Source organism: Salvelinus fontinalis, chromosome 18 (genome assembly GCF_029448725.1).
Source record: "Salvelinus fontinalis isolate EN_2023a chromosome 18, ASM2944872v1, whole genome shotgun sequence".
NCBI lineage: Eukaryota > Metazoa > Chordata > Actinopteri > Salmoniformes > Salmonidae > Salvelinus > Salvelinus fontinalis.
The window spans coordinates 34,715,699-34,738,333 of record NC_074682.1 but is presented as its reverse complement, the minus strand read 5'-3'; the positions used below and the strand labels follow the sequence as shown (position 1 = coordinate 34,738,333).

Genomic DNA, 22,635 nt, shown 5'->3' with positions numbered 1-22,635 from the left:
GTGTACACAAACTACCGTTTGTTATTCACAATTGGTCGAAGACAAATATTGAAGTGAAAATAATTGTCCTCTAGGCCTGTACAGTTTAAAATAAAACGAATAAATGTACCAAGAAATATATTGATTCTTATTTATTCATCCTACAGTACACAAAAGTATAGGCTACATTTGAGTTATGCATTCTAGTGGAAGTAAAACAGATGAGCGCATTCATACTAAAGCCTCGTGGTGACCGGAACTAGTTTTTTTTAAATGGACTCGATGGGCTCAATGATTGGGTGTAGTTCCTTGGATTCTGGTGTGAGGGAGGGTGCACAGAGAGGGGCCACCGACTTTACAAGTGATATATAAAAATGACAAGCTATAGCCAACAGAGAATATGTTTAAGTTAGATAAAATACATGTCCCGAACCAATTAAAGTATTTCATCAGATAAAAGGAGTCTTGAAATTGACTTTCAATTTCCCATGCAGTCAAGTCAATGAGGGTGAACTCTATTCTAGAACTATAATTTACAAACAGGTCAAAAATCACAGGGATACTTTTTATTTTACAGAGTTAATAACCGTTTGAAATAAAGGTCGACTGATTAATCGGAATGGCCGATTAATTAGGGACGATTTCAAGTTTTCATTAAAAAAATAAATAAATCGGGAAATCGGTGTCTTTTTAAAAATGTTATACACCTTTATTTAACTAGGCAAGTCAGTTAAGAACACATTCTTATTTTCAATGACGGCCTAGGAACGGTGGGTTAAATGCCTTGTTCAGGGGCAGAACGACAGATTTTTACCTTGTCAGCTCTGGGATTCAATAATGCAACCTTACGGTTAACTAGTCCAACGCTCTAGTCCAACCACCTGCTTTACATTGCACTCCACAAGGAGCCTGCCTGTTACGCGAATGCAGTAAGAAGCCAAGGTAAGTTGCTAGCTAGCATTAAACTTCTTATAAAAAACAATCAATCATAATTACTAGTTAACTACATGTGGTTGATGATATTACTAGTTTATCTAGTGTGTCTTGCGTTGCATATAATCAATGCAGTGCGCATTCGCGATAAAGGGCTGTCGTTGCTCCAACCTGTACCTAACCATAAACATCAATGCCTTTCTTAAAATCAATACACAAGTATATATTTTTAAACCTGCATATTTAGTTAATATTGCCTGCTAACATGAATTTCTTTTAACTAGGGAAATTGTGTCACTTCTCTTGCAACAGAGTCAGGGTTTATGCAGCAGTTTGGGCCGCCTGGCTCGTTGCGAACTGTGTGAAGACTATTTCTTCCTAACAAAGACAGCCAACTTCGCCAAACAGGGGATGATTTAACAAAAGCGCATTTGCGAAAAAAGCACAATCGTTGCACGACTGTACGTAACCATAAACATCAATGCCTTTCTTAAAATCAATACACAGAACTATATATTTTTAAACCTGCATATTTAGCTAAAAGAAATCCAGGTTAGCAGGCAATATTAACCAGGTGAAATTGTGTCACTTCTCTTACGTTCATCGCACGCAGTCAGGGTATATGCAACAGTTTGGGCCGCCTGGCTCGTTGCGAACTAATTTGCCAGAGTTTTACGTAATTATGACATAACATTGAAGGTTGTGCAATGTAACAGGAATATTTAGACTTATGGATGCCACCCATTAGATAAAATACAGAACGGTTCCGTATTTCACTGAAAGAATAAATGTTTTGTTTTCGAGATGATAGTTTCCAGATTCGACCATATTAATGACCTAAGTCTCGTATTTCTGTGTGTTATTATGTTATAATTAAGTCTATGACTTGATAGAGCAGTCTGACTGAGCGATGGTAGGCAGCAGCAGGCTCGTAAGCATTCATTCAAACAGCACTTTTGTGCATTTTGCCAGCAGCTCTTCGCAATGCTTCAAGCATTGCGCTGTTTATGACTTCAAGCCTATCAACTCCAGAGATTAGGCTGGTGTAACCGATGTGAAATAGCTAGTAGTTAGCGGGGTGCGCGCTAATAGCGTTTCAATCGGTGACGTAACTCGCTCTGAGACCTTGAAGTAGTTGTTCCCCAACCCATCGCTTGTGGAGTGATGGGTAACGATGCTTCGAGGGTGGATGTTGTCGTTGTGTTCCTGGTTCGAGCCCAGGTAGGGGCGAGGAGAGGGACGGAAGCTATACTGTTACACTGGCAATATAAGAACATCCAATAGTCAAAGGTATATGAAATACAAATGGTATAGAGAGAAATAGTCCTATAATTTCTATAATAACTACAACCTAAAACTTCTTACCTGGGAATATATACCTGGACTTATGTTAAAAGGAACCACCAGCTTTCATATGTTCTCATGTTCTGAGCAAGGAACTTAAACGTTAACTTTCTTACATGGCACATATTGCACTTTTACTTTCTTCTCCAACACTTTGTTTTTGCATTATTTAAACCAAATTGAACATGTTTCATTATTTATTTGAGGCTTAATTGATTTTATTGATGCATTATATTAAGTTAAAATAAGTGTTCATTCAGTATTGTTGTAATTGTCATTATTACAACAACAACAAAAAATATTTAATTTTCCGATTAATCGGTATCGGCTTTTTTGGTCCAATAATCGGTATCGGCGTTGAAAAATCATAGTCGGTCGACCTCTAGTTTGAAAGAGCATCAAAATGCAGCGAAAGAAGCAACAAACAATAGAGCTCACAGCCAAGCCAAGGGTAATCCAGTATTCAAATGCAGATGGAATGAAATGCATTTCAGATCACATGTCCATGATGAGTATGGACTGTGGAGATCTAATGGGGTCCTCTGGAGTTAGATGGCAATAGCTGAGGGCCAGAGCAGCAGTCAAAGCCAATGTGGTATATCAACAGACAGAACACTGTCACTTGAAGTGTATCAGCAACAAATGCATACAGCACACTCAACAAATACAACCACTCCCATTATTCACAATGCGAAGGGTGTGCTATGCTGATAAGCACACTAATCATTCAAACAGTAGAAGTCCAAATGGGCCACATTTGTAGAATCAGAGATAGTCTGATAATATTTCAGAAGTAGAAAGTCTGATAATATTTCAGAAGTAGAAAGTAATATCAAGTAGGCCTATACAAGTAATACAATTCCAAAGGCTGTAGGGTTAACCTCAGACCAAAGCATAACACCTGAACACCTGACATTTGTACAGAGAACCACATCAATACCATTGTTGATCAGTAGAAAACAAAGGAATTGAAGAACACGTGGCCTTGAAGAACTAAGGAGTCATCCAGCACCAGCCAGAGGGAAAGTGAAGGCCAGAAAGAATTAAGGACAAGACAGACCAATGCATGTTGCCCATGTGCAGTGGGTGACCGTCCTATTGCCTCTGACCACAGAACATTTGCCGTCATTTTCTGTCGATTTCTCTACATTGAATAGGCACTGTCCGTCGACACCCAACAAGTAATCTACTGCGCACGGCTGACGTTCATGTTGGTCTGTCTTGTCCTTCAGTTCCAAATGTGTACACCCTCTTAAGTTTCCCCAGGCTCTTACAGTGGGCCACACTAGGCATGATTGACTCTTTCCAATGCAACATAGAAGCTCTTTTTGTCATCCAGGGAGTGCCAGCCTATGGGTCCAATCTCACAGTCGGCACAAATGAGGTACTTGATTCTCCCCACATCCTTAGTGAAGCCCACATTCTCAAAAGTGTACATGTCGTCGACTAACCAGTGGGTAGTCAGTGTGTCCCCATCCACGGATCCCTCTGATTGGGTGATAGTGGTCTTCTTGCGCATTGAGGGCAGGAACAGCTGGTGGATATTGGGGAGGAAATAGAAGGCCAGATTCATCATGACAATGGCCATTAATATGAATAGATAAACAGAAGTGATGTTCCACTCCCTGACATTGTTTAGTCACATCATGGCATTGCAAATTGCACATTGTTTGCAAAATATAATTTGGAGCTGTAGTTTAGGTGGTGGTTAGACAGTGCACTGACTTGAAATAAAACAACTGATGAAGCACATTCGGATAGGAAAATAGGTATATTGTGAATCATATAACTCGTAATTGAAAGGGTTATTTGTCTTTAGGGGTTACACCTTTCTGAGGTGAACCTTACCTCCTTCTCTGCAAACACCGCCATCCCTGGGCAGAGGACCTTCGAGCCACAACGTCGGCACAAAACTGACTTAATATTCTTTCCAACCCCCGACACCAGCGTAGACCAGTCGACGCATCCTTCAGAGGGAGAGTTCTGTTCTTGGTTGTCCATGTTGAACGCAATTTGAGACTATACTACACTTATAAAGCGAATGCTAAGATGGTTAGCTATAGTCAAACCACTGCTCTATATATTTCTTTCAACTAATGTAACCAAGCTAGCTAATGTAATGTGAATTTTGAGGTGTCAACTCACCTCTGCTGTATAAGCTGCTCAGAAAGAGTACACCTAAACTATTACCAAGCGGCTAGTACAAGTAATGTAACTACTAAAAGCACACGGCCATATCAACATTTTGTAAAAAAAAATTTTTTTTTTTAAAAGACTGAACAAGCGTTGCTGAAGTGTGCACCCGCTGAAACTTCCGTTCAGAGTCCACATCGCTCAATTATATCGTTCCTTCGTCATATATGATGATTGATTGGTTTGATTTTAAAATAACTGCTGCTAGGTTGTTCTTTATCTACAATTAAACAAATGTCATTTCATCTATATTTTGAGGAAATAGTTAGTCGCATATGTTTAAAACCAATTTTTAAAAACCTTTGGATAAGATCAAAATAGACATACACTTGTGATAAAATCGGATTAATCTGAGTAATAACCATATCCACCCAGTTTACCAATTCGTCAGAGTAAGGTCAACAATATAGAAGGTACCATCATGTGACTGATACCGCACACATCATTCATTGTGAAAGGGCACCCTAGAAGGGAAAGGGGATACTAGTCAGTTTCACAACTGAATGCATTCAACAGAAATGTCTTCCGCATTTAACCTAACCTCTCTGAATCAGAGGTGCTGGCTTAATCGACATATACACCTAGGGCCGTTGTTGTTGGAGGTTTACGGCCTTGCTCAAGGACAGAACAGCAGATTTTTCCACCTTGCCGGCTCGGGGATTCGAACCAGCGACATTTCAGTTACTTAACCGCTAAGCTACCTGCATTGACATCCAATTGAACCAGCTTTTTGAGTTATCATACATAGACTGTACCTCTCTGCAAGTTCTAAGATACTGTGTTTATAATCAGTGGAAGTCATTGCAAACAACCAGTCTCCCCATCTCTGGTACCTTCAGGTAGAATTTTAGAACTCCCAAGGTGTGTGGTCTCAAGAGACATCGTTTGCATTGGGTAAAGAGAATGTTCCAACTTTTTGTGACCATGCACGCAGCTAGCTACATAACTAGCCCAGGTGAATAGCCCCCTGCATGAAAGTAACAATTACATGCCATAACATATAGAATGAGTGATTAACTGCTACGCAACACCCCAGATAACATTTTATTTGTAAAGCTGTGGATATAGACAAAATGTGGCCTAAATATGGTCAAATATGGAATTGACTACTACAGGGCTAGTCAAACTGTTCTCTCCGCTACCAGAGTACCAAGTCTTGGTCCAAGAGGCTTCACAACAGCTTCTACCCTCAAGCCATAAGACATTTGCATTGCCCCCCCTTTAAAATGCTGCTACTCTGTTATTATCTATGCATAGTCACTTTACCTCTACCTACATGTACATATGTCAACTTACCTGTACACATTGACTCTGTAACGGTAACCCTGTATATAGCCCCGCTACTGTTATTTTTAATTATTTGTTATATCTATTTTTTACTGAACACTTATTTTTCTTAAAACTGCATTGTTGGTTAAGGACATGTAAGCATTTCACTGTAAGGTCTACTACACCTGTTGTATTTGGCTCATATCACAATTAACATTTGATTTGACAACGACAAACCATGTTCATGTGTGTGAAAAGTAAAGTGTGATGAAGTGTTATATCACTATATAGAACAGAAAATGCATGACTTGGGTTAGTTTCCCATTTTAACATTAATAAATATTTATTATGTGTTTACATTTCAGGGAAATGTATTATCCATCAACTTGTCTACACAGAACACAACACAAAGTCAAGAATACACAGATTGTTTAGTCTTTGTAATAAAGCCACAGAAAGTCAGCTTTAAAAAAAAAAGAATCTTAAATAAACAGCAGTTTGAGAAAACTATTGGAGGTCAAATGTTTAATAGTGATTTCATTGGGTATAAGGACAAGAAAACAAAAAAGTTTGTTATCATCATTATATCTGGAGATCCTAATGAAGTTCACTTGACTGCAATATTGGCCCATCTATTTAAAAACAATTTCCATTGGCCTAAGGCACAGGAATACTAAAATATTATTCCTATTTCCTACTCATTACATGGTGGACCCCATGCAGTGACAAAGCTTAATGGTAATAACATATTGTTAAGGTGCAATAATTTGACCTTTAGAGTTCTGAAATATAGCCTTAAAATTAAACAAATCTCAAGTTGAGACGGGAAAGAGTTGACCTATTCCCAGATTTGCCCATTGTGCGTTTCCCGGTTAGTTTATACCAGCTATCAATCATACAAGATTCTGTTCCATTGAAAAGGGACATGAGGGGTAAGGGTACCAAGCAGAGTCTCTTTTAGGTAAGTAATTCAATTGTTTGACTTTCAGTTCCATAACCCATACCTCGATTGGGGTTGATTGTATGTCAACTAAATTTAAATCAACAAAATACTCTTAATCAATTGTTGGAATTGCCCACTGTTTTAAATTATGAGTTTTACATTTAAAAAAATGACTGAATTTAATTTAGATTAATTCCTTATAATGACAGAATAAAAATGGAACGAACTGACCCCAACCCGGACCCATTCTATCACATAAGCCTCCTACAGCTAGATTTGGGAAGCTCTGGAGGGCAACGCCTCTCAGAGGTTCCCATCCTTGAAGGAAACATGTAATCAATCTGTTGAAAATCCCCTGTTGTTCTTCATGAGCTAAAGTGGAGCCTAAAGCTCCCTTTTGATAAAAAAAAAAAAAAAAAGTGCTGCTGCATCACCGGGATGCCCCTCTATATAGTTCACTAGCTAAAGCTACTTTAATGGGGAAAAAGTAGCACAAGCAGAAAAACACACCACAAGAAAACCAAAAATGACATGAGCAAATCGGGGTGGTTGGGTGGGTAGGTGGGGGGAGGGCGGAGAAAAGGAGCTACGGAGGACCATTGAGTGTTCCAGCAGCACTTTATAGGGACGGGGACCGACCAGGAAATGCCTGAGGGGGCCACAGATGGGCCTCTCAGAGAAGGGTGTCGTCAGTGCACCCTCCCTCCAGGCCGTAGCGGAACTCCTGCAGGTTGGAGACGCCGTAGAAGTGGATAAAGGCTGCCGCCACAACCAGGACGTGGAAGATCTGGTGGGAGTGGAACTGAGGAGAAAGGGAGGTCCGAGGCTGCTTACCATATGGCACCCTATTCTCTACTTAGTGCACTATTCCCATATGGCTCTGGTCAAAAGTAGTGCACTAAATAGGGAATGTATGTCCAAAGGCTCCTCTGGTTAGAGCATTGTGTTTGCAACACAAGTTCTAGCAGTTTGATTACTACATGGGCCACATATTCCTACAGTACAGTTCAGTACTATATAGGGAATAACCAGAGTCCTATGTGGCGTGCTATATAGGGAATAACCACAGTGCAGAACATGTGTGACTGTAACTCACATCGCATTAAATGACGATAACATTATAATAATATAATAATATAATCATCGTCATACAAATGAGGACATGGGGTTAGTTCAGGAGCTAGCTACAAACCTGCGTCTACATCCCAAATGGCAGCCTATATCCTATATAGTGCACCACTTGACCAGAGACCCATTTAGTATTTTCTTATGATCCCCAATTAGCCGCACTCTTTCTTGGGTCCCCCTATGGGCCCTGGCCAAAAGTAGCGCAGTATATATGGAAAAGGGTTACATTTTTTGCCTCTGTTACACACTTACCCAGATGTCACATTTGCCAGGGAAGTAGCGTTCGGGGATCCTGGCGGCGTACAGTCCGGCGCCAGTGATGTACATGGCGCCCATCAGGTAGAACCAGCCCATCTGTCCCACAGTGGTGGCCTTGACGAAGCCCTCCTCGATAGTGAAGTGCACTGTGGGGACGATGCCACTCAGTCCCAGGCCCATGAACACTCCTGTGAGAGACATGGAGGGGAAAGGTTGGTTGGTGTAAGCAAAAGCAGCTGGATCAGTCATAGTATACAATAAGATGGTCAAACTTATACCAGCTATTCACACACAAGTAGAAGAAAAAAGCATTTCCTGATGATTTTCTCATGTTTTTAGCTGTTGTATTAAAACATTTACATATATGTTTTGCTCTGTATCCATGTCACAGTACACTCTGACAGGCTGGTTAATATGTGGTGCAGCACCTGCTCGTGTGGGCCGATGCGCGGGCGTGGAGAAGCGTTCCCACTGGGCCACTATGATGGCGGCAATGCCCAGCACACAGACAATGGTGAGGTAGATGAGGCGCGGCTGTGGGGAACAGTAGAACGAGTAGTAGAGCCAGGGCACAAATGAACCCATGATCAGCAGGGCAATACCCGAGTAGTCAAGTCTGAGGGAAAACAAAACACTGAGGTTAGAAGAGGAACATCCATTTAAATGACACTTTAAAGTAAAAAAAAAAAAACTGAAGTGAAACGTCACATTTCTTTTCAGAAATACAGGAGAGCTAATCAAGAAATAAATCTATATGAGCAAGAGGGAGGGGGGCATGCAGCCTTACTTGGAGAAGGTGCGGGACACTTTCTCAGAGTGGCAGTAGACGGTGTGAAAGAGCCAGGAAAAGCTGAGGCAGAGTACGGCACCCAGAAAAAACATCCCAAACACCACTTTCTCCTGCAGCGGGGCCATGAAGTACATGTTGGGCCGCAGAATGGTGTACGTGCCCAGACCAATAAACAGGATCAGCCCTGGGGGTTGGAGAGGTGAGGCCATCATTTGTGGACCAGTAATCATATGGGGCATATCATGACAAATTAATATTAGCAATAGGAAGGGGTCTCTATGGGGCACACTGTATATACACAATGGGGGACACAATCAGGAGCATTGTAAATGGAAATGTGTTGTGTAAGAGGCACACTTCTTTGCTATGTAGTATAGATAAGTGATTGCACAATACATACAGTTGAAGTCAGAAGTTTACATACACTTAGGTTGGAGTTATTAAAACTCATTTTTCAACCACTCCACAAATTTCTTGTTAACAAACTATCGTTTTGGCAAGTCGGTTAGGACATCACAATTGTTTCCAGACAGATTATTTCACTATCACAATTCCAGTGGGTCAGAAGTTCACATACACTAAGTTGACTGTGCCTTTAAACAGCTTGGAAAATTCCAGAAATAGAAGCTTCTGATATGTAAATTTGCCTAATTTGAGTCAATTGGGGGTGTACCTGTGGATGTATTTCAAGGCCTACCTTCAAATTCAGTGCCACTGCTTGACATCATGGGAAAATCAAAAGAAATCAGCCAAAACCTAAAACTGTAGACCTCCACAAGTCTGGTTCATCCTTGGGAGCAATTTCCAAATGCCTGAAGGTACCACGTTCATCTGCTCAAACAATAGTACGCAAGTAAAAACACCATGGGACCACACAGCCGTTATACCGCCCAGGAAGGAGACGCGTTCTGTCTCCTAGAGATGAACGTACTTTGGTGCAAAAAGTGCAAATAAATCCCAGAACAGCAGCAGAGGACCTTGTGAAGATGCTGGAGGAAACAGGTACAAAAGTATCTATATCCACAGTAAAACAAGTCTATATTGACATAACCTGAAAGGCCGCTTAGCAAGGAAGACACCACTGCTCCAAAACCACCATAAAAATGCCAGACTACGGTTTGCAACTGCACATGGGGACTTTTTGGAGAAATGTTCTCTGGTCTGATGAAACAAAAATAGAACTGTTTGGTCATAATGACCATCGTTATGTTTGGAGGAAAAAGGGGGAGGCTTGCAAGCCGAAGAACACCATCCCAACCGTGAAGCACGGTGGTGGCAGCATCATGTTGTGGGGGTGCTTTGCTGCAGGAGGGACTGGTGCACTTCACAAAATAGATGGTATCACGAAGAAAGGAAAATTATGTGGATATACTGAAGCAACATCTCAAGACAACAGTCAGGAAGTTAAAGCTTGGTCACAAATGGGTCTTCCAAATGGACAATGACCCCAAGCATACTTCCAAAGTTGTGGCAAAATGGCTTAAGGACAACAAAGTCAAGGTATTGGAGTGGCCATCACAAAGCCCTGACCTCAACCCTATAGAGAATTTGTGGGCGGAACTGAGACAAAATTCACCCAACTTATTGTGGGAAGCTTGTGGAAGGCTACACGAAACGTTTGACCCAAATTAAACAATTTAAAAGGCAATGCTACCAAATACTAATTAAGTATATGTAAACTTCTGACATTTCACATTCTTAAAATAAAGTGGTGATCCTAACTGACCAAAGACAGGGAATTTTTACGAGGATTAAATGTCAGGAATTGTGAAAAACTGAGTTTAAATGTACTTGGCTAAGGTATATGTAAACTTCCGACTTCAACTGTACATTGCTTAATGGCAGCATGCTGAACTTAGGACCTAGTGAATGTGCCCTAGTTGTGGGGATCATAGACTTGTGCTTCACTGCAACTTTATAGGCAATGGTGTGAGGTTCAACATGTGAGGATTCAGTCTCCTCATATATCTCACACACTCACTCACCCAGAAGGTGGGTCCAGATGTTGCCTGTTTCTGTGTGGATCCTGAAGATGCTTCCAAAGCATGCGCGGAAGGAGGGCATGGGGGGTCGGTGTCCATGCAGGAGGTAGTCGTTGTCCTTCAGCCACTCCGGCAGGACATGAAATGGGATAACCCTCCAGCTACCCTTCCACACCTTAAAACACAAGGGTTTAAGGCTACCATGAATGTCCTGTTCATCTCCCCACTCTTATTCTCTCTGTGTATGAAGTTAGACAGAGCAGCCATGGGGGCTGTTCCAGAAAGCAGGATCAATGAGTTAGCCTAACTGTCCCAGAAATTCTGAAATAACTTCATCTTTTCGAGAAACATAGACTTGAAATGGGCATGGTATAATTGACTCGACAACCAACAACTCATATTCAAGTTTAGCTTTCTAAATGAATCAGAAAATCAAGAGATACTTTGGCTGCTTATCAAAGTTAGCTGGCTAACTTATTGATCCTGCCATCTGGAACAGCCCAATGATGCCTACTTTGTGCACAAACTCCTCCATCTTCTCCATTGCGTGGTGAGCCTGGAGGGGCAGCGTCAGGACCTCTTCCACCTCTTCATCCTCCTCATCAGGCAGAACTGAGGCCCCCTGCAGAGAGAGAATGTGATTTAGTTAGGCAAGTAGAGCATATGCCTTTGCAGTGCAGGATAAAAGTGAAAACATGGGAACGAATCCCAGTTGGTTTGGTCTACATTTCCCTGACCATTACTTAGGTGCGACCCCATCCAAGCTTAGCTCTATTGCCCAATGACCACTTAGATTTGTTTTGTCTTCAACTGGGGCATATTCACGAGGGTGCAACGCTATAGAACATTTAGATAGAAACTCATTTTGTAGAACAACCAGTTTGTTTGGATGTAGAATAGGCCAATGGGGAGATCTGCAACGTTCTGAACTTTCACCTCTCTGAATACACCCCTGTGTTCACTAGACACGTTGGTGTTGGCTGATCACCTGAATCTTCCAAATGTTGATTTGGAAGATTCTGCGCCCGCTTTAGAAAATACCTAATACCTGTGGTAATCGAGGAGTTGAGTCAGGCAGTATTCCAAATGGCACCCTATATAGTGCACTACTTTTGAGCGCTGATCAAATTTGAGCACTGTGTAGGGAATAGGGTGCCATATGGGACGTAACCTGTCTCCCCCACTCTCACTTCTGACATCATGCCTTTCCCCGCTGTCTGCCGTCCCGTCTCCTCCAGCAGAGGTCCCAGCTCCATCAGCTCCACATCCGGGACCCGGCAGTCCTCTGAGATCCGACAGTCTGCATCACTCGCAGACCCGTTTCGGCCTGACATAGGGAGACTGCCTGATGACCTGTCCTCTGCCTGTGTGTACTACTAAAGCCTGACACTTAAGTCCGCAGTTGGCCCAGTGCTGAGGAGTCAAGAAATCACAGTGACAAATAAATACATTATTTAATGTAGTTTTTCACTGAAATAACTTTATTCCAAATTGTAACTAACTTCACCTGTGACAATTGGACCTGATGTGGACTTTGGTAGGTCTATATTTCCCACCGACAGTTGGTCCTTGCATTCAGCACTGAAGTAAAAATTGCAGCTTCCAGTATTACTTTGGCATAACGTTACATTTTTACACCATCAACAAAGTCTTATGTCGTGAAAATATTCACTCGTTAAATTAGTATTTGACAACAGTTATGACGAATAAGCTACTCGGCTAACATGGCAGGAAGACCAAAATTGCTCTTGCGAGACGGCCGAAAAATGTAGTTAGCTAACGGTAACGTTAGCTGGCAGCTAACAAACAAAACTGGCAAAGACTTTGTCAGCTGGTTGGCTACCTTAGAACAAAGCAATCATACAATAGCATCCGAATAAACATGGAACTGGGATAACAAGATAACGACTCCAATAATATGATTTGGCTGACATGATTCCTGACGTACACCAGCAAATTATAGCTAGCTAGAGCCCCAAGGTAACGTACGATAACCGCAGATGTTAGCATTACTAATGCCATTAGCTAGCATTATAGGCTAGCTAGTTAGCTTTCGCATACTCGAAGAAAACTGGTCACGTCTGGCTGTATCGAACCAATACCAAACACACAGTTACAGTTGCAAATACAATGCTACAATATTGCTCATTGTTGAAGCTGGTTAACTTTTGCATTTTCACTCAGCGGACGTAGCTACCTGATACTCCAGACGTCAAAGGAAATGTGATCCCTTCCCGATTCTCACAAAAACAAGCCGAACCTCCGAACGAACAGTCACGCAGCACGGTTAACGAAAATGACAAGTCAATGCCAAGCATAGAGTTTCAACTGGTTCTCATAAACAACGTAACATCGTCTCCATCTAGTGGTTAAAATTACAAATGAAAAATGTTTTAAAGTAACACCAAAATACTGTCTGTATATGTAGCCATTATATCAAATCAACATAGACTTAAGTGGTACACTGTTTTATTCCCAGGTCATGCACGTGCTTCTCCTATAAATGATTGAGTGGAATCACATTACCTCCATAATGGTGCCTGCATGAACCCCCAAACTTAACAGTAGTGCATGTACAGTATGTGAAAAGTTGTCTTCAGAACTGAGCTGCCTAAACCACATTTTAGCAGCACAAGAAAGGCTCAATTAAAAATAGACCCTCATCCATCTCTTTACTTGTGGATAGAGCTACTCCTACTTGTAAACCAACTCTCATCAGCAATTCCAATCTTCAATAATCCGTCAACAAAGGGGAACTGTACTGTAGTAGGCAGTGGATTTAGATAACATTTTTCCAACTACCACTCTGTCCCAGCATTTGGACTAAATTGTCTGCACCAAGCACAGATTACTCCTTGTTGTGACAGCATTCAACTGTCGCAATCAGAGCCACGTTGTTCTGGCAAACTGAATGTCCAAATTGTTAACCTCCACAATACTCTATTTTACAACAAGGGATAATATCTAAGGAATGGTCCAGTCAATACATAAAGACAACAGGATTATGGATCCCGTATATGAGTGGAGGCAATTTGAAGTGGCAGAAATTTTTATTGTCTTTTCATAAACACAATCCATTTTTACAAAGACTGTAGTGCATTGCAGATTAAACTCTGAAATTATATATCAAACAAAAAGAGCCTTGAATAATTATGCTCACACAATCTCACAGAAATACAATAAGAAAGAGTCAGATCCCATACCCACTAGACACACATCAAAAAGCCCCACATGTGCCAAAATACAGTATAACACATCTCTACAGCAGCTGTAACACTTAAATGCACACACAACAAATGATATGCAATTAAAGTAAAGCTGCCTGGGCAGCCTCCTTATATTCAGCATTGCATCCCTGGGCATAATTCAGTTCAGTATGCGGCTTTATCTTTAATTATGTTCGCTCTGTCCTGTTTTTAGGAGGACTGCTCAAGGCTAAGTACATCAATAATAAATCAAAGCTTTAAAACCTCACCTAAAAATACAATTGTAGATATCAGCAGGAGATGGAGGCTAATAATACAAAGGTAGGACTTTGGTTCCAAGTGAGCATTTAATGCTCAACCTGTCTGCACTTACCATAATGGGGCTTTTGGTAGTAAATTGATGCAGTGCTTTAAGCGGACTGAAAATGGTGCCCATACTTATTTTGGGTGCCAGTACTGTATGTATTTAGGTGCTGGAACTCGGCAAAATCTTTGAGCCAATATTCTATAAGAGATGCCGGTACTCAAGCAGTAGTTCCGGCCCAACCAAGCACTGAATTGATGTCATTGTTGCATTGAGAAGGCCCATGCTGGGTGTGGCTGGGAGGATAGTTCCTAGGCTGGTGACTAGTAGGCGAAGCGCTGACTCTGCCGGTAGCCCAACTTGTCCAGGTTGGGGTTGCAAGCAAACTGGATCATGGGGGGTGGACCGCACATGAGCACCAAGGTGTCCTCACTGGGGGTGGGCAGGTGCTCCTGGATCATATCCACATTGATGAAGCCCTCACTGTACTCCCAGCCTGAGCGACACAAATTGATCATAATTTAGTCTTTCATGGGGGTCGCAAACAAGTACCAATATGCTTAATGATTCTGCCATAAAACACACGAATTGCAAAAATATTTAGCTTCTATGTGGTAAATGGTACATGTGTATATAGATTGTGTATAGGCTTGTCTCCCATATTTAACTGGGTTCAAACACCTTCTGCTTCATTTTTCTGTATGCATGTATGTGTGTGTTATTTTACTGCTCTAGGGATATAATTATTATGTTTTCACTCTTTATGTGATGCGCAATGCAGAGAACACCAGAAGAAGAATTATCATTGAATTCCACAGTGAATTATTGTAATGTTTGTTTATGCTTCAATTAATTCCATTTGGGATGGGTTGCCAATTTGAAATCTAGATGTCAACACTTGAGCAATGCAAGCAAAAGTCGTAAGGCACATACCCTCGGGTGCCCTGTCCACTGAAAACCACAGCTTGAAGCGGTCTGGGTGTCTGGCCTGGACCTCCTCCAGCTCATCCCTCAGCAGGATATCCTTCTCAGTCTGCCATGAACACACCACACACAGACAGTTCAGTGTTAACTCTAAACCTAAGCAAACCTATGAACTATATCCACAGTGAAGCTAGTACAAAGCATTTACAGTATCTGTTCTTTATTTATATAGATGAACCCATTGATATTAAAAGTCTCTTTTAGGAGAGAGGCCAGTGTGAGCAGCGGCCACACACCTGGTTGGCATACAGCAGGCTGCAGGTGGTCCTGTCACTGGGGTCCTTCATGATAGCGCGCACCAGTTGTAGCATAGGGGTGATGCCTACAAATAGGGAAGGGAGTTCAGCACCAGGAACTAAAAGCGCTCACTCTACATTTACACATTTACCCATGGGCTATAACAAGACAACATTTAAGTGTTTAGGTTCAGAGTGCAGGGTTGCGAAGGGAAAGTTCACCTGTTCCTCCAGCTATCAGACCCACAGTACTGGCAACTTTTATCTCCGCAGGAGACTTCTTGTCTGTCTGAACTGCAAACTGCCCTGTTGAATGGAATGGGAGAAAGCAATGAGACAAAAATTATGCCAAAACATTCCAGAGAATGTTCATTTGCTTGGGAAGCAAATGAACAACAGTTATCTGGTCCCAAATGGAAGACAGGATGATGGACACACCCAACAACTATGTTGTGGAACATTGTATCAAATAATACTGTGCGCATTAGTAAACATTTTAAGTGACAACACAGTAGTACAAGAAGTACATTCTTTAGGCAGTGCTTTCCTGGAACCTTTGGGGAATGAAAGTTGCAAAATGTGATGCAGCAAGCCAGGAAATTGCTCAGAGATATTGTACATTTACTGTTGACTTATTCAGTAGACTTAAGGTTGACTATAAGTGTGTACACACAATCACTCTCAGCCAGCCACACCCAAGTACACAAAGCTAAAACCCCCATTCCATTAGAGACTGTACACAAAGGTAAAACCCCCATTCAATTAGAGACTGTGTACACAAAGCTAAAACCCCCATTCCATTAGAGACTGTACACAAAGCTAAAACCCCCATTCCATTAGAGACTGTGTACACAAAGCTAAAACCCCCATTCCATTAGAGACTGTGTACACAAAGCTAAAACCCCCATTCCATTAGAGACTGTGTACACAAAGCTAAAACCCCCATTCCATTAGAGACTGTACACAAAGGTAAAACCCCCATTCCATTAGAGACTGTGTACACAAAGCTAAAACCCCCATTCCATTAGACTGTGCGCATCCCAAATGGCACCAGATTCTCTAAAGATCAGACCCTTATGGGCCATGGTAAAAAAGAACGCACTAATATTAGGGCCGGGAATTGCCAGGGACCTCATGAAGCGTAGGTGTCGATAAGATATGTATTGCAGCCTCCCGAGTGGCGCAGTGGTCTAAGGCACTGCATCGCTAGCTGTGCCACTAGAGATCCTGGTTCGAGTCCAGGCTCTGTCGCAGCCGGCCGCGCACAATTGGCCCAGTGTTAACCGGGATAGGGGAGGGTTTGGCCGGCAGGGATGTTCCTGTCGCAACGCACATTGACACGGTCGCCAGGTGTACGGTGTTTCCTCCGACACATTGGTGCAGCTGGCTTCCGGGTTAAGCGGGCGTTGTGTCAAGAAGCAGTGCGGCATGGCTGGGTTGTGTTTCGGAGGACGCACGGCTCTCGACCTTCGCCTCCCCTGAGTTCGTACGGGAGTTGCAACGATAGGACAGGACAAACTACCAATTGGATACCACAGAATTGGGGAGAAAAAGGGGTAGATTAAAAAAATAATATGTATTGAAATTCTCATGATTCTATATGTATTGCGATTTGATGTTCCAAACATATTGCTCACTATACGTCTGCTGCAAAGAGATGAGAAAGCATGAGAAAATGAGTTGATCAATGAGGGAAATAAAAGTGCTTTGGCACAGAGTTTTGGCACAGGTACAGCCAACTAGCGCTAGCTAATGCCATTTACATTAGCACTTTAAAAAAATATATGTTTAACTTGTATTTTTGTTTAACAAATTGATACTTAGTCAAATACCGATATTATATCATCCAAAAATAACATTGCGATATGTATCTGTATCGACCAGTGTGCCTGGCACCTACTACCATACCATGTTCAAAGGCAGTTCAATCTTTTGTCTTGCCCATTCACCCTCTGAATGGCACACATGCATATGCCATGTCTCAAATATTGCAATGCTTAAAAATCCTTCTTTAACCTGTCTCCTCCCATTCATCTACATAGACTTTAGTGGACTTTACAAGTGACATCAATAAGGGATCATAACTTTCACCTGGTCAGTCTGTCATGGAAAGAGCAGGTGTCCTTAATGTTTTGTACACTCAGTGCATATAGGTTACCATTTGGGACACATCATTAGTAAATATCAGGAGGGTGTGCCAGGCAGTGGACTGGTCGTACCATGCCCTCTGTACTCCAGCAGTCCTCCTGGTCCTCTGAAGTCCACCACATCTCCCAGGTGCAGACTCTCCAGGTACTGGGACATCTTGCCTCCATCAGGAAACTTGAGGTGCACATTACTGAAGTAGATCTGGGGAGGAATTTTCTACATTAAATATGGTTTGCAGATCAGGGTCCATATATATCAAGCGCCTCACAGTAGCAGTGATTATTTAGGATTTGTTTTTCTCTTTTAGATCCCAAAGAATAAGATGATCTACTAACAGGTCCAGCATGTCATCACTCCTCCTACTACGACACGCTCGATACATATGGTAGTACTAGTGTTCAGTTTATTATATAAGACTGCTTTGACAAACCAAACATACCTTCACAACCAAGTCAACATATCCTTTGTTGTTGTCGCTGGACACAGGTGTGTATGGTCTGACTACCAGGCTGCCGTCAATACGGGCAGAGAGGTATACATGCTTCCCTAGATGAAACAAATAAGGTGATTAGAAACACAAAGACAACACTGATTGAAAACGGATAGGGTCATTTGGTGTGGCTTTATCCTCTGATTGTTCTGCTAAATGACTCATACACTAGAGGGCATTCAAGGACTGGGAAGCTAAGCATTCTAGTTTCCATCAGTGCAATACAACGCCATTAAGTATTTCGTTTTGAGGGTAGTTATAATGCTGGTGAGCTAAAGGACTATTTGAGAGTTGGGCCAGTAACCAAAAGGATGCTGATTTGAATCCAAGACGACTAGGTGAATAACAGGTAGATGTAAACTTGAGCAAGACACATAACCTTAATTGCACCTGTAAGTCTCTCTGGAGAAGAGGGTCTGCTAAATTTTGAAAGTGTATTTCTATTAATGGCATGGCACTGTATCAAATAATAATCAATTATCAAACACTGTCACTTGACAAAAGACTTACCTACAGGCAGCCCCAGGATATGTTCTGCTGAGGGAAGTCGAAAGCGGAACCTGCGAGTATCATGGCTGATCACCTATGGAAAGAGGCCAAAGACATATCGAACTATTCATACATTGGTTTTGTCAAATAGTGTCTAAATTCAATGCAAAGCCATCTACTACAAACATTCGGTTAAATGTTAGACAAAAATGATTTCCATGGAGTATATAATTGAATTAAGCACAGGCCTCTGACACACATAGCAAAAATGTCTAAATTATTTCAATTGCACACATGTACCTCTTTATCGATGAGCGTTAGCTGGTATTTCTGGGTAGGGTCAAGCAAGGTGACTGGAGGCTTTTTCTTCTTGCCTAGGTAGAGGGCTATAATTATGCCCACAGTGGACAGCAATAACACCCCAGCAGTCACAGCTACCGTCGAGAACTAAATACAAAACAGAAAGAAGATTGTTTTAGCATAATTCATGTATAACATGGCTACTGTTGAAAAAATAAAACAAAAATAAGGGAAGCAGATGTAAACAGATATTGGACTGTTTAAATGGGCAATCTGCAGTTCGTACATCAATTTTTGGACTTTAATGTTATATAGATAATGATTCTTGAAGAATATCACTTACAAATGCCTGATGAACTTAGTTGAACTGTCAAACCCCTTCAGTACCCAAAATATAACCATGTTTTACACTAACATTCATTTACAATGTTTACAAACTGTATAGCCTCAAAACATGCTTGAAACTATCATTTTGATATAGTGGATGGTCAGTCCTTGAATCCAAAGCTCTGTTTTTGAATTTAAGAGGTTACACTTCTCCAGGCCCACCACTCGGCTTTTTACCAAAACACGGGCAGTGTTTGCTTTGATATTGTTTCAACTAAGGATTGGCCCTTTAAATAAAAGGTGATAAACTCAGAAACCAAACTCATAAGGGGAATTTTTATATTGCAAATGCCCTGCTATTATACATGAAATGACTTCAAGCAGTCATTGTCAGGCATAATATTCTGTCTCAGAACAATAAATCTGTTTAAGGATAAAGTACAAAAGGTAATCAGCTTGTGTAGGCTACTAACAGTACTTGAGTAGTTCTTTAAATACAACCAATGTCAGACAATTAGAAGTTTACTGCGCCACTGAACAAAAATAAAATGCAACATACAATGTCAAAGATTTTACTGAGTTAGTTCATATAGTTAAGTAAATTGAAATAAATTCATTGGGCCCTAATCTATGGATATCACATGACTGGGAATACAGATATGCATCTGTTGGTCAAAGACACATTAAAAGGTAGGGGTGTGGATCAGAAAACAGGTCAGTATCTGGTGTGACCACCATTTGCCTCATGCAGCACAACACTACTCCTTCGCATAGAGCTGATCAGGTTGTTGATTGTGGCCTGTGGAAAGGAACCCACTCCTCTTCAATGGCTGTGCGAATTTTCTGGATATTGGTGGGTACTGGAACACATGATCGTACACGTCGATCCAGAGCATCCCAAACATGCTCAAATGGTTGACAGGCCATAGAAGTGGGACATTTTCCGCTTCCAGGAATTGTGTACAGATCCTTGCGTCACAGGGCTGTGCATTATCATGCTGAAACATGAGGTGATGGATAATTGGCATGACAACGGGCCTCAGGATCTCATCACGGTATCTCTGTGCATTCAAATTGCCATAAATAAAATGCAATATTGTTCGTTGCCCGTAGCTTATGACTGCCCATACCATAACCCCACCATTGGGCACTCTTTTCACAACGTTGACATCAGCAAATCACTCACCCACATGACCCCATACACGCTATCTGCCCGGTAGAGTTGAAAGTGGGATTAATCCATTTAGAGCCCACTTCTCCAGCGTGCCAGTGGCCATCGAAGGTGAGCATTTGCCCATTGAAGTCAGTTAGGACAACAAACTGCAGTCAGGTCACCAACCTGCAGAAAGGTCAAGACCCTGGTGAGGACGACAAGCACGCAGATGAGCTTCCCGGAGACAGTTTCTGACAGTCTGTGCAGAAATTATTCAGTTGTGCAAACCCACAGTTTCATCAGCTGTCCGGGTGACTGGTCTCAGACGATCCTGGAGGTGAAGAAGTCGGATGTGGAGGTCCTGGGCTGGCGGGGTTACACATGGTCTGCAGTTATGAGGCCGTTTGGACCTACTGCCTAATTCTCCAAAACATTGGATGCTTCAGAAATTAACATTAAATTCTCTGGCAACAGCTCTGCTGGACAGTCCTGCAGTCAGCATGCCAATTGCATGCTCTCAAAACTTGAGACATCTGTGGCATTGTGTTGTGTGACAAAACTGCATATTTTAGAGTGGATTTTTTTTAACGTCTCCAACAGAATGTTATTTAATCAGCTTCTTGATATGCCACACCTGTTAGGTGGATGGATTATCTTGGCAAAGGAGAAATGCTCTCTAAAAAGGGATGTAAACAAATTTGTGCACAACATTTGGGAGAAATAAGCTTTTTGTGCATGGAACATTTCTAGGATTTTTTTATTTAATCTCATGAAACCAACACGTTACTTGTGGCACTTATTTTTGTTCAGTAAATTATGGTATTTGCTATTATCTAAGGTGAAATAAGCTTCACTTGCTTACTTAGATGGCTGTTAACACGTTGTCAGATGTACCAGGAGAGTTGGTTGCTTGGCAGACTGCTAGCCAAGATGAGTCGCCTGCACAAGTTTACAACATGAGTTTAAATTCTTATTCGTCGTATGTACAGGATACAAATAGTATACACTGTCCAACGAAATGCGTACTATACTTGAGTCACTTAGCTAACTGCACTAGGCTAGTTAGTAATCTTTTAATCAGGTCAATCTCAGAGACAAATCTTCCAATTCTGTGCATTTAATTTGACATATGACCAGTTCAGGGCAGATAAATTATCTGACAGGGCGTGACAGCTACAGTTAGCTAAGTGACTCAAGTACAGTAAGCATTTCGTTGGACAGTGTATACTATTTGTATCCTGTACATACGACGAATAAGAATTTAAACTCATGTTGTAAACTTGTGCAGGCGTTACTGCTCTCTGTTTAACTTATCAAAGTAAGTTACCGCGTTAGCTGACAGGCTACTTTTCTACTACCACCACAGACAAAAAAGGAAACCAAAGCAACCCTGGAAATAATTTCGACAGGATATTCTTACCAATGCGTACTTCATGGCGATTCCGAATCCTCAGCGCAAGGTCACATTAGTGAAGCAAAGAACTACTTGGCTATCTAGTTAGCTTCTCATCAGAGAACGCACACCCCCGAAAAAAAGATTGAGTTGACGGAAGGGCGTATTTAGCGGTTACACCAAATTTGTACAACATCCGTTGGAGAGAATCGGAAATCCCACCGATTTATACAGCAGCACGATTATGATACAATAGGGAGTATACCAGATTTGTTCTCTTCTCAAGTCAAATTATATATTCTACCATGAAAGTATACTGAACAAAAATATAAACGCAATATGCAACACATTCGGAGACTTTACCGAGTTACAGTTCATATGACGAAATCAGTCAATTGAAATACATTCAGTTAAGAACAAAGACAGCCTGCCCTGGCCAAACCCGGACGACGCTGGGCCAATGGTGGGCCGCCCTGGATATGACTGGGAATACAGAAAACTACAATGGGACTCAGGATCGAGTCACCCTGTTTCTGCGCATTCAAATTGCGATGGATAATTGTGTTCGTTGTCTGTAGTTTATGCCTGCCCATACAATAACACCACCGCCACCATGGGGCAGGGCACTCTGTTCACAACGTTGACATCAGCAAACCGCTTGCCCACACGACACCAAACACGTGGTCTGCGGTTGGGAGGCCAGATGGACATACTGCCAAATTCTCTAAAACAAAGTTGGAGGCAGTTTATGGTATATAAATGAACATTAAATTATGTGGACATTCC

At 41.7% G+C, this 22,635-nt stretch overlaps 3 protein-coding genes across 4 annotated transcripts; all 3 read right to left on the bottom strand.

Moving 5' to 3' along the window:
• Positions 1-116: 116 nt before the first annotated feature.
• On the bottom strand, positions 117-5,121 carry LOC129815380 (guanine nucleotide exchange factor MSS4-like). The gene is made up of 3 exons (XM_055869155.1): positions 4,383-5,121; positions 4,105-4,263; positions 117-3,790 (listed from the first exon to the last, which is right to left on the bottom strand). The coding sequence occupies exons 2-3, from the start codon at positions 4,255-4,257 to the stop codon at positions 3,542-3,544; spliced, it is 402 nt and encodes a 133-aa protein (XP_055725130.1). The 5' UTR covers positions 4,258-4,263; positions 4,383-5,121; the 3' UTR covers positions 117-3,541.
• Positions 5,122-6,035: 914 nt separating this feature from the next.
• On the bottom strand, positions 6,036-13,130 carry LOC129815378 (adiponectin receptor protein 1-like). Of its 2 annotated transcripts, XM_055869151.1 has the most exons (9): positions 13,017-13,130; positions 12,327-12,400; positions 12,010-12,232; positions 11,334-11,441; positions 10,823-10,994; positions 8,835-9,021; positions 8,476-8,663; positions 8,042-8,235; positions 6,036-7,463 (listed from the first exon to the last, which is right to left on the bottom strand). In XM_055869151.1, exons 3-9 carry the CDS (start codon positions 12,151-12,153, stop codon positions 7,335-7,337), a joined length of 1,122 nt encoding a protein of 373 aa, XP_055725126.1. In that variant the 5' UTR covers positions 12,154-12,232; positions 12,327-12,400; positions 13,017-13,130; the 3' UTR covers positions 6,036-7,334. The 2 variants fall into 2 exon arrangements, with proteins under 2 accessions (XP_055725126.1, XP_055725127.1); XM_055869152.1 differs by lacking the exon at positions 12,327-12,400.
• Positions 13,131-13,850: 720 nt separating this feature from the next.
• On the bottom strand, positions 13,851-22,449 carry LOC129815374 (NADH-cytochrome b5 reductase 3-like). The gene is made up of 9 exons (XM_055869145.1): positions 21,877-22,449; positions 18,977-19,123; positions 18,698-18,770; positions 18,137-18,243; positions 17,769-17,898; positions 15,772-15,855; positions 15,550-15,635; positions 15,263-15,362; positions 13,851-14,825 (listed from the first exon to the last, which is right to left on the bottom strand). Exons 1-9 carry the CDS (start codon positions 21,889-21,891, stop codon positions 14,653-14,655), a joined length of 915 nt encoding a protein of 304 aa, XP_055725120.1. The 5' UTR covers positions 21,892-22,449; the 3' UTR covers positions 13,851-14,652.
• Positions 22,450-22,635: the final 186 nt, after the last annotated feature.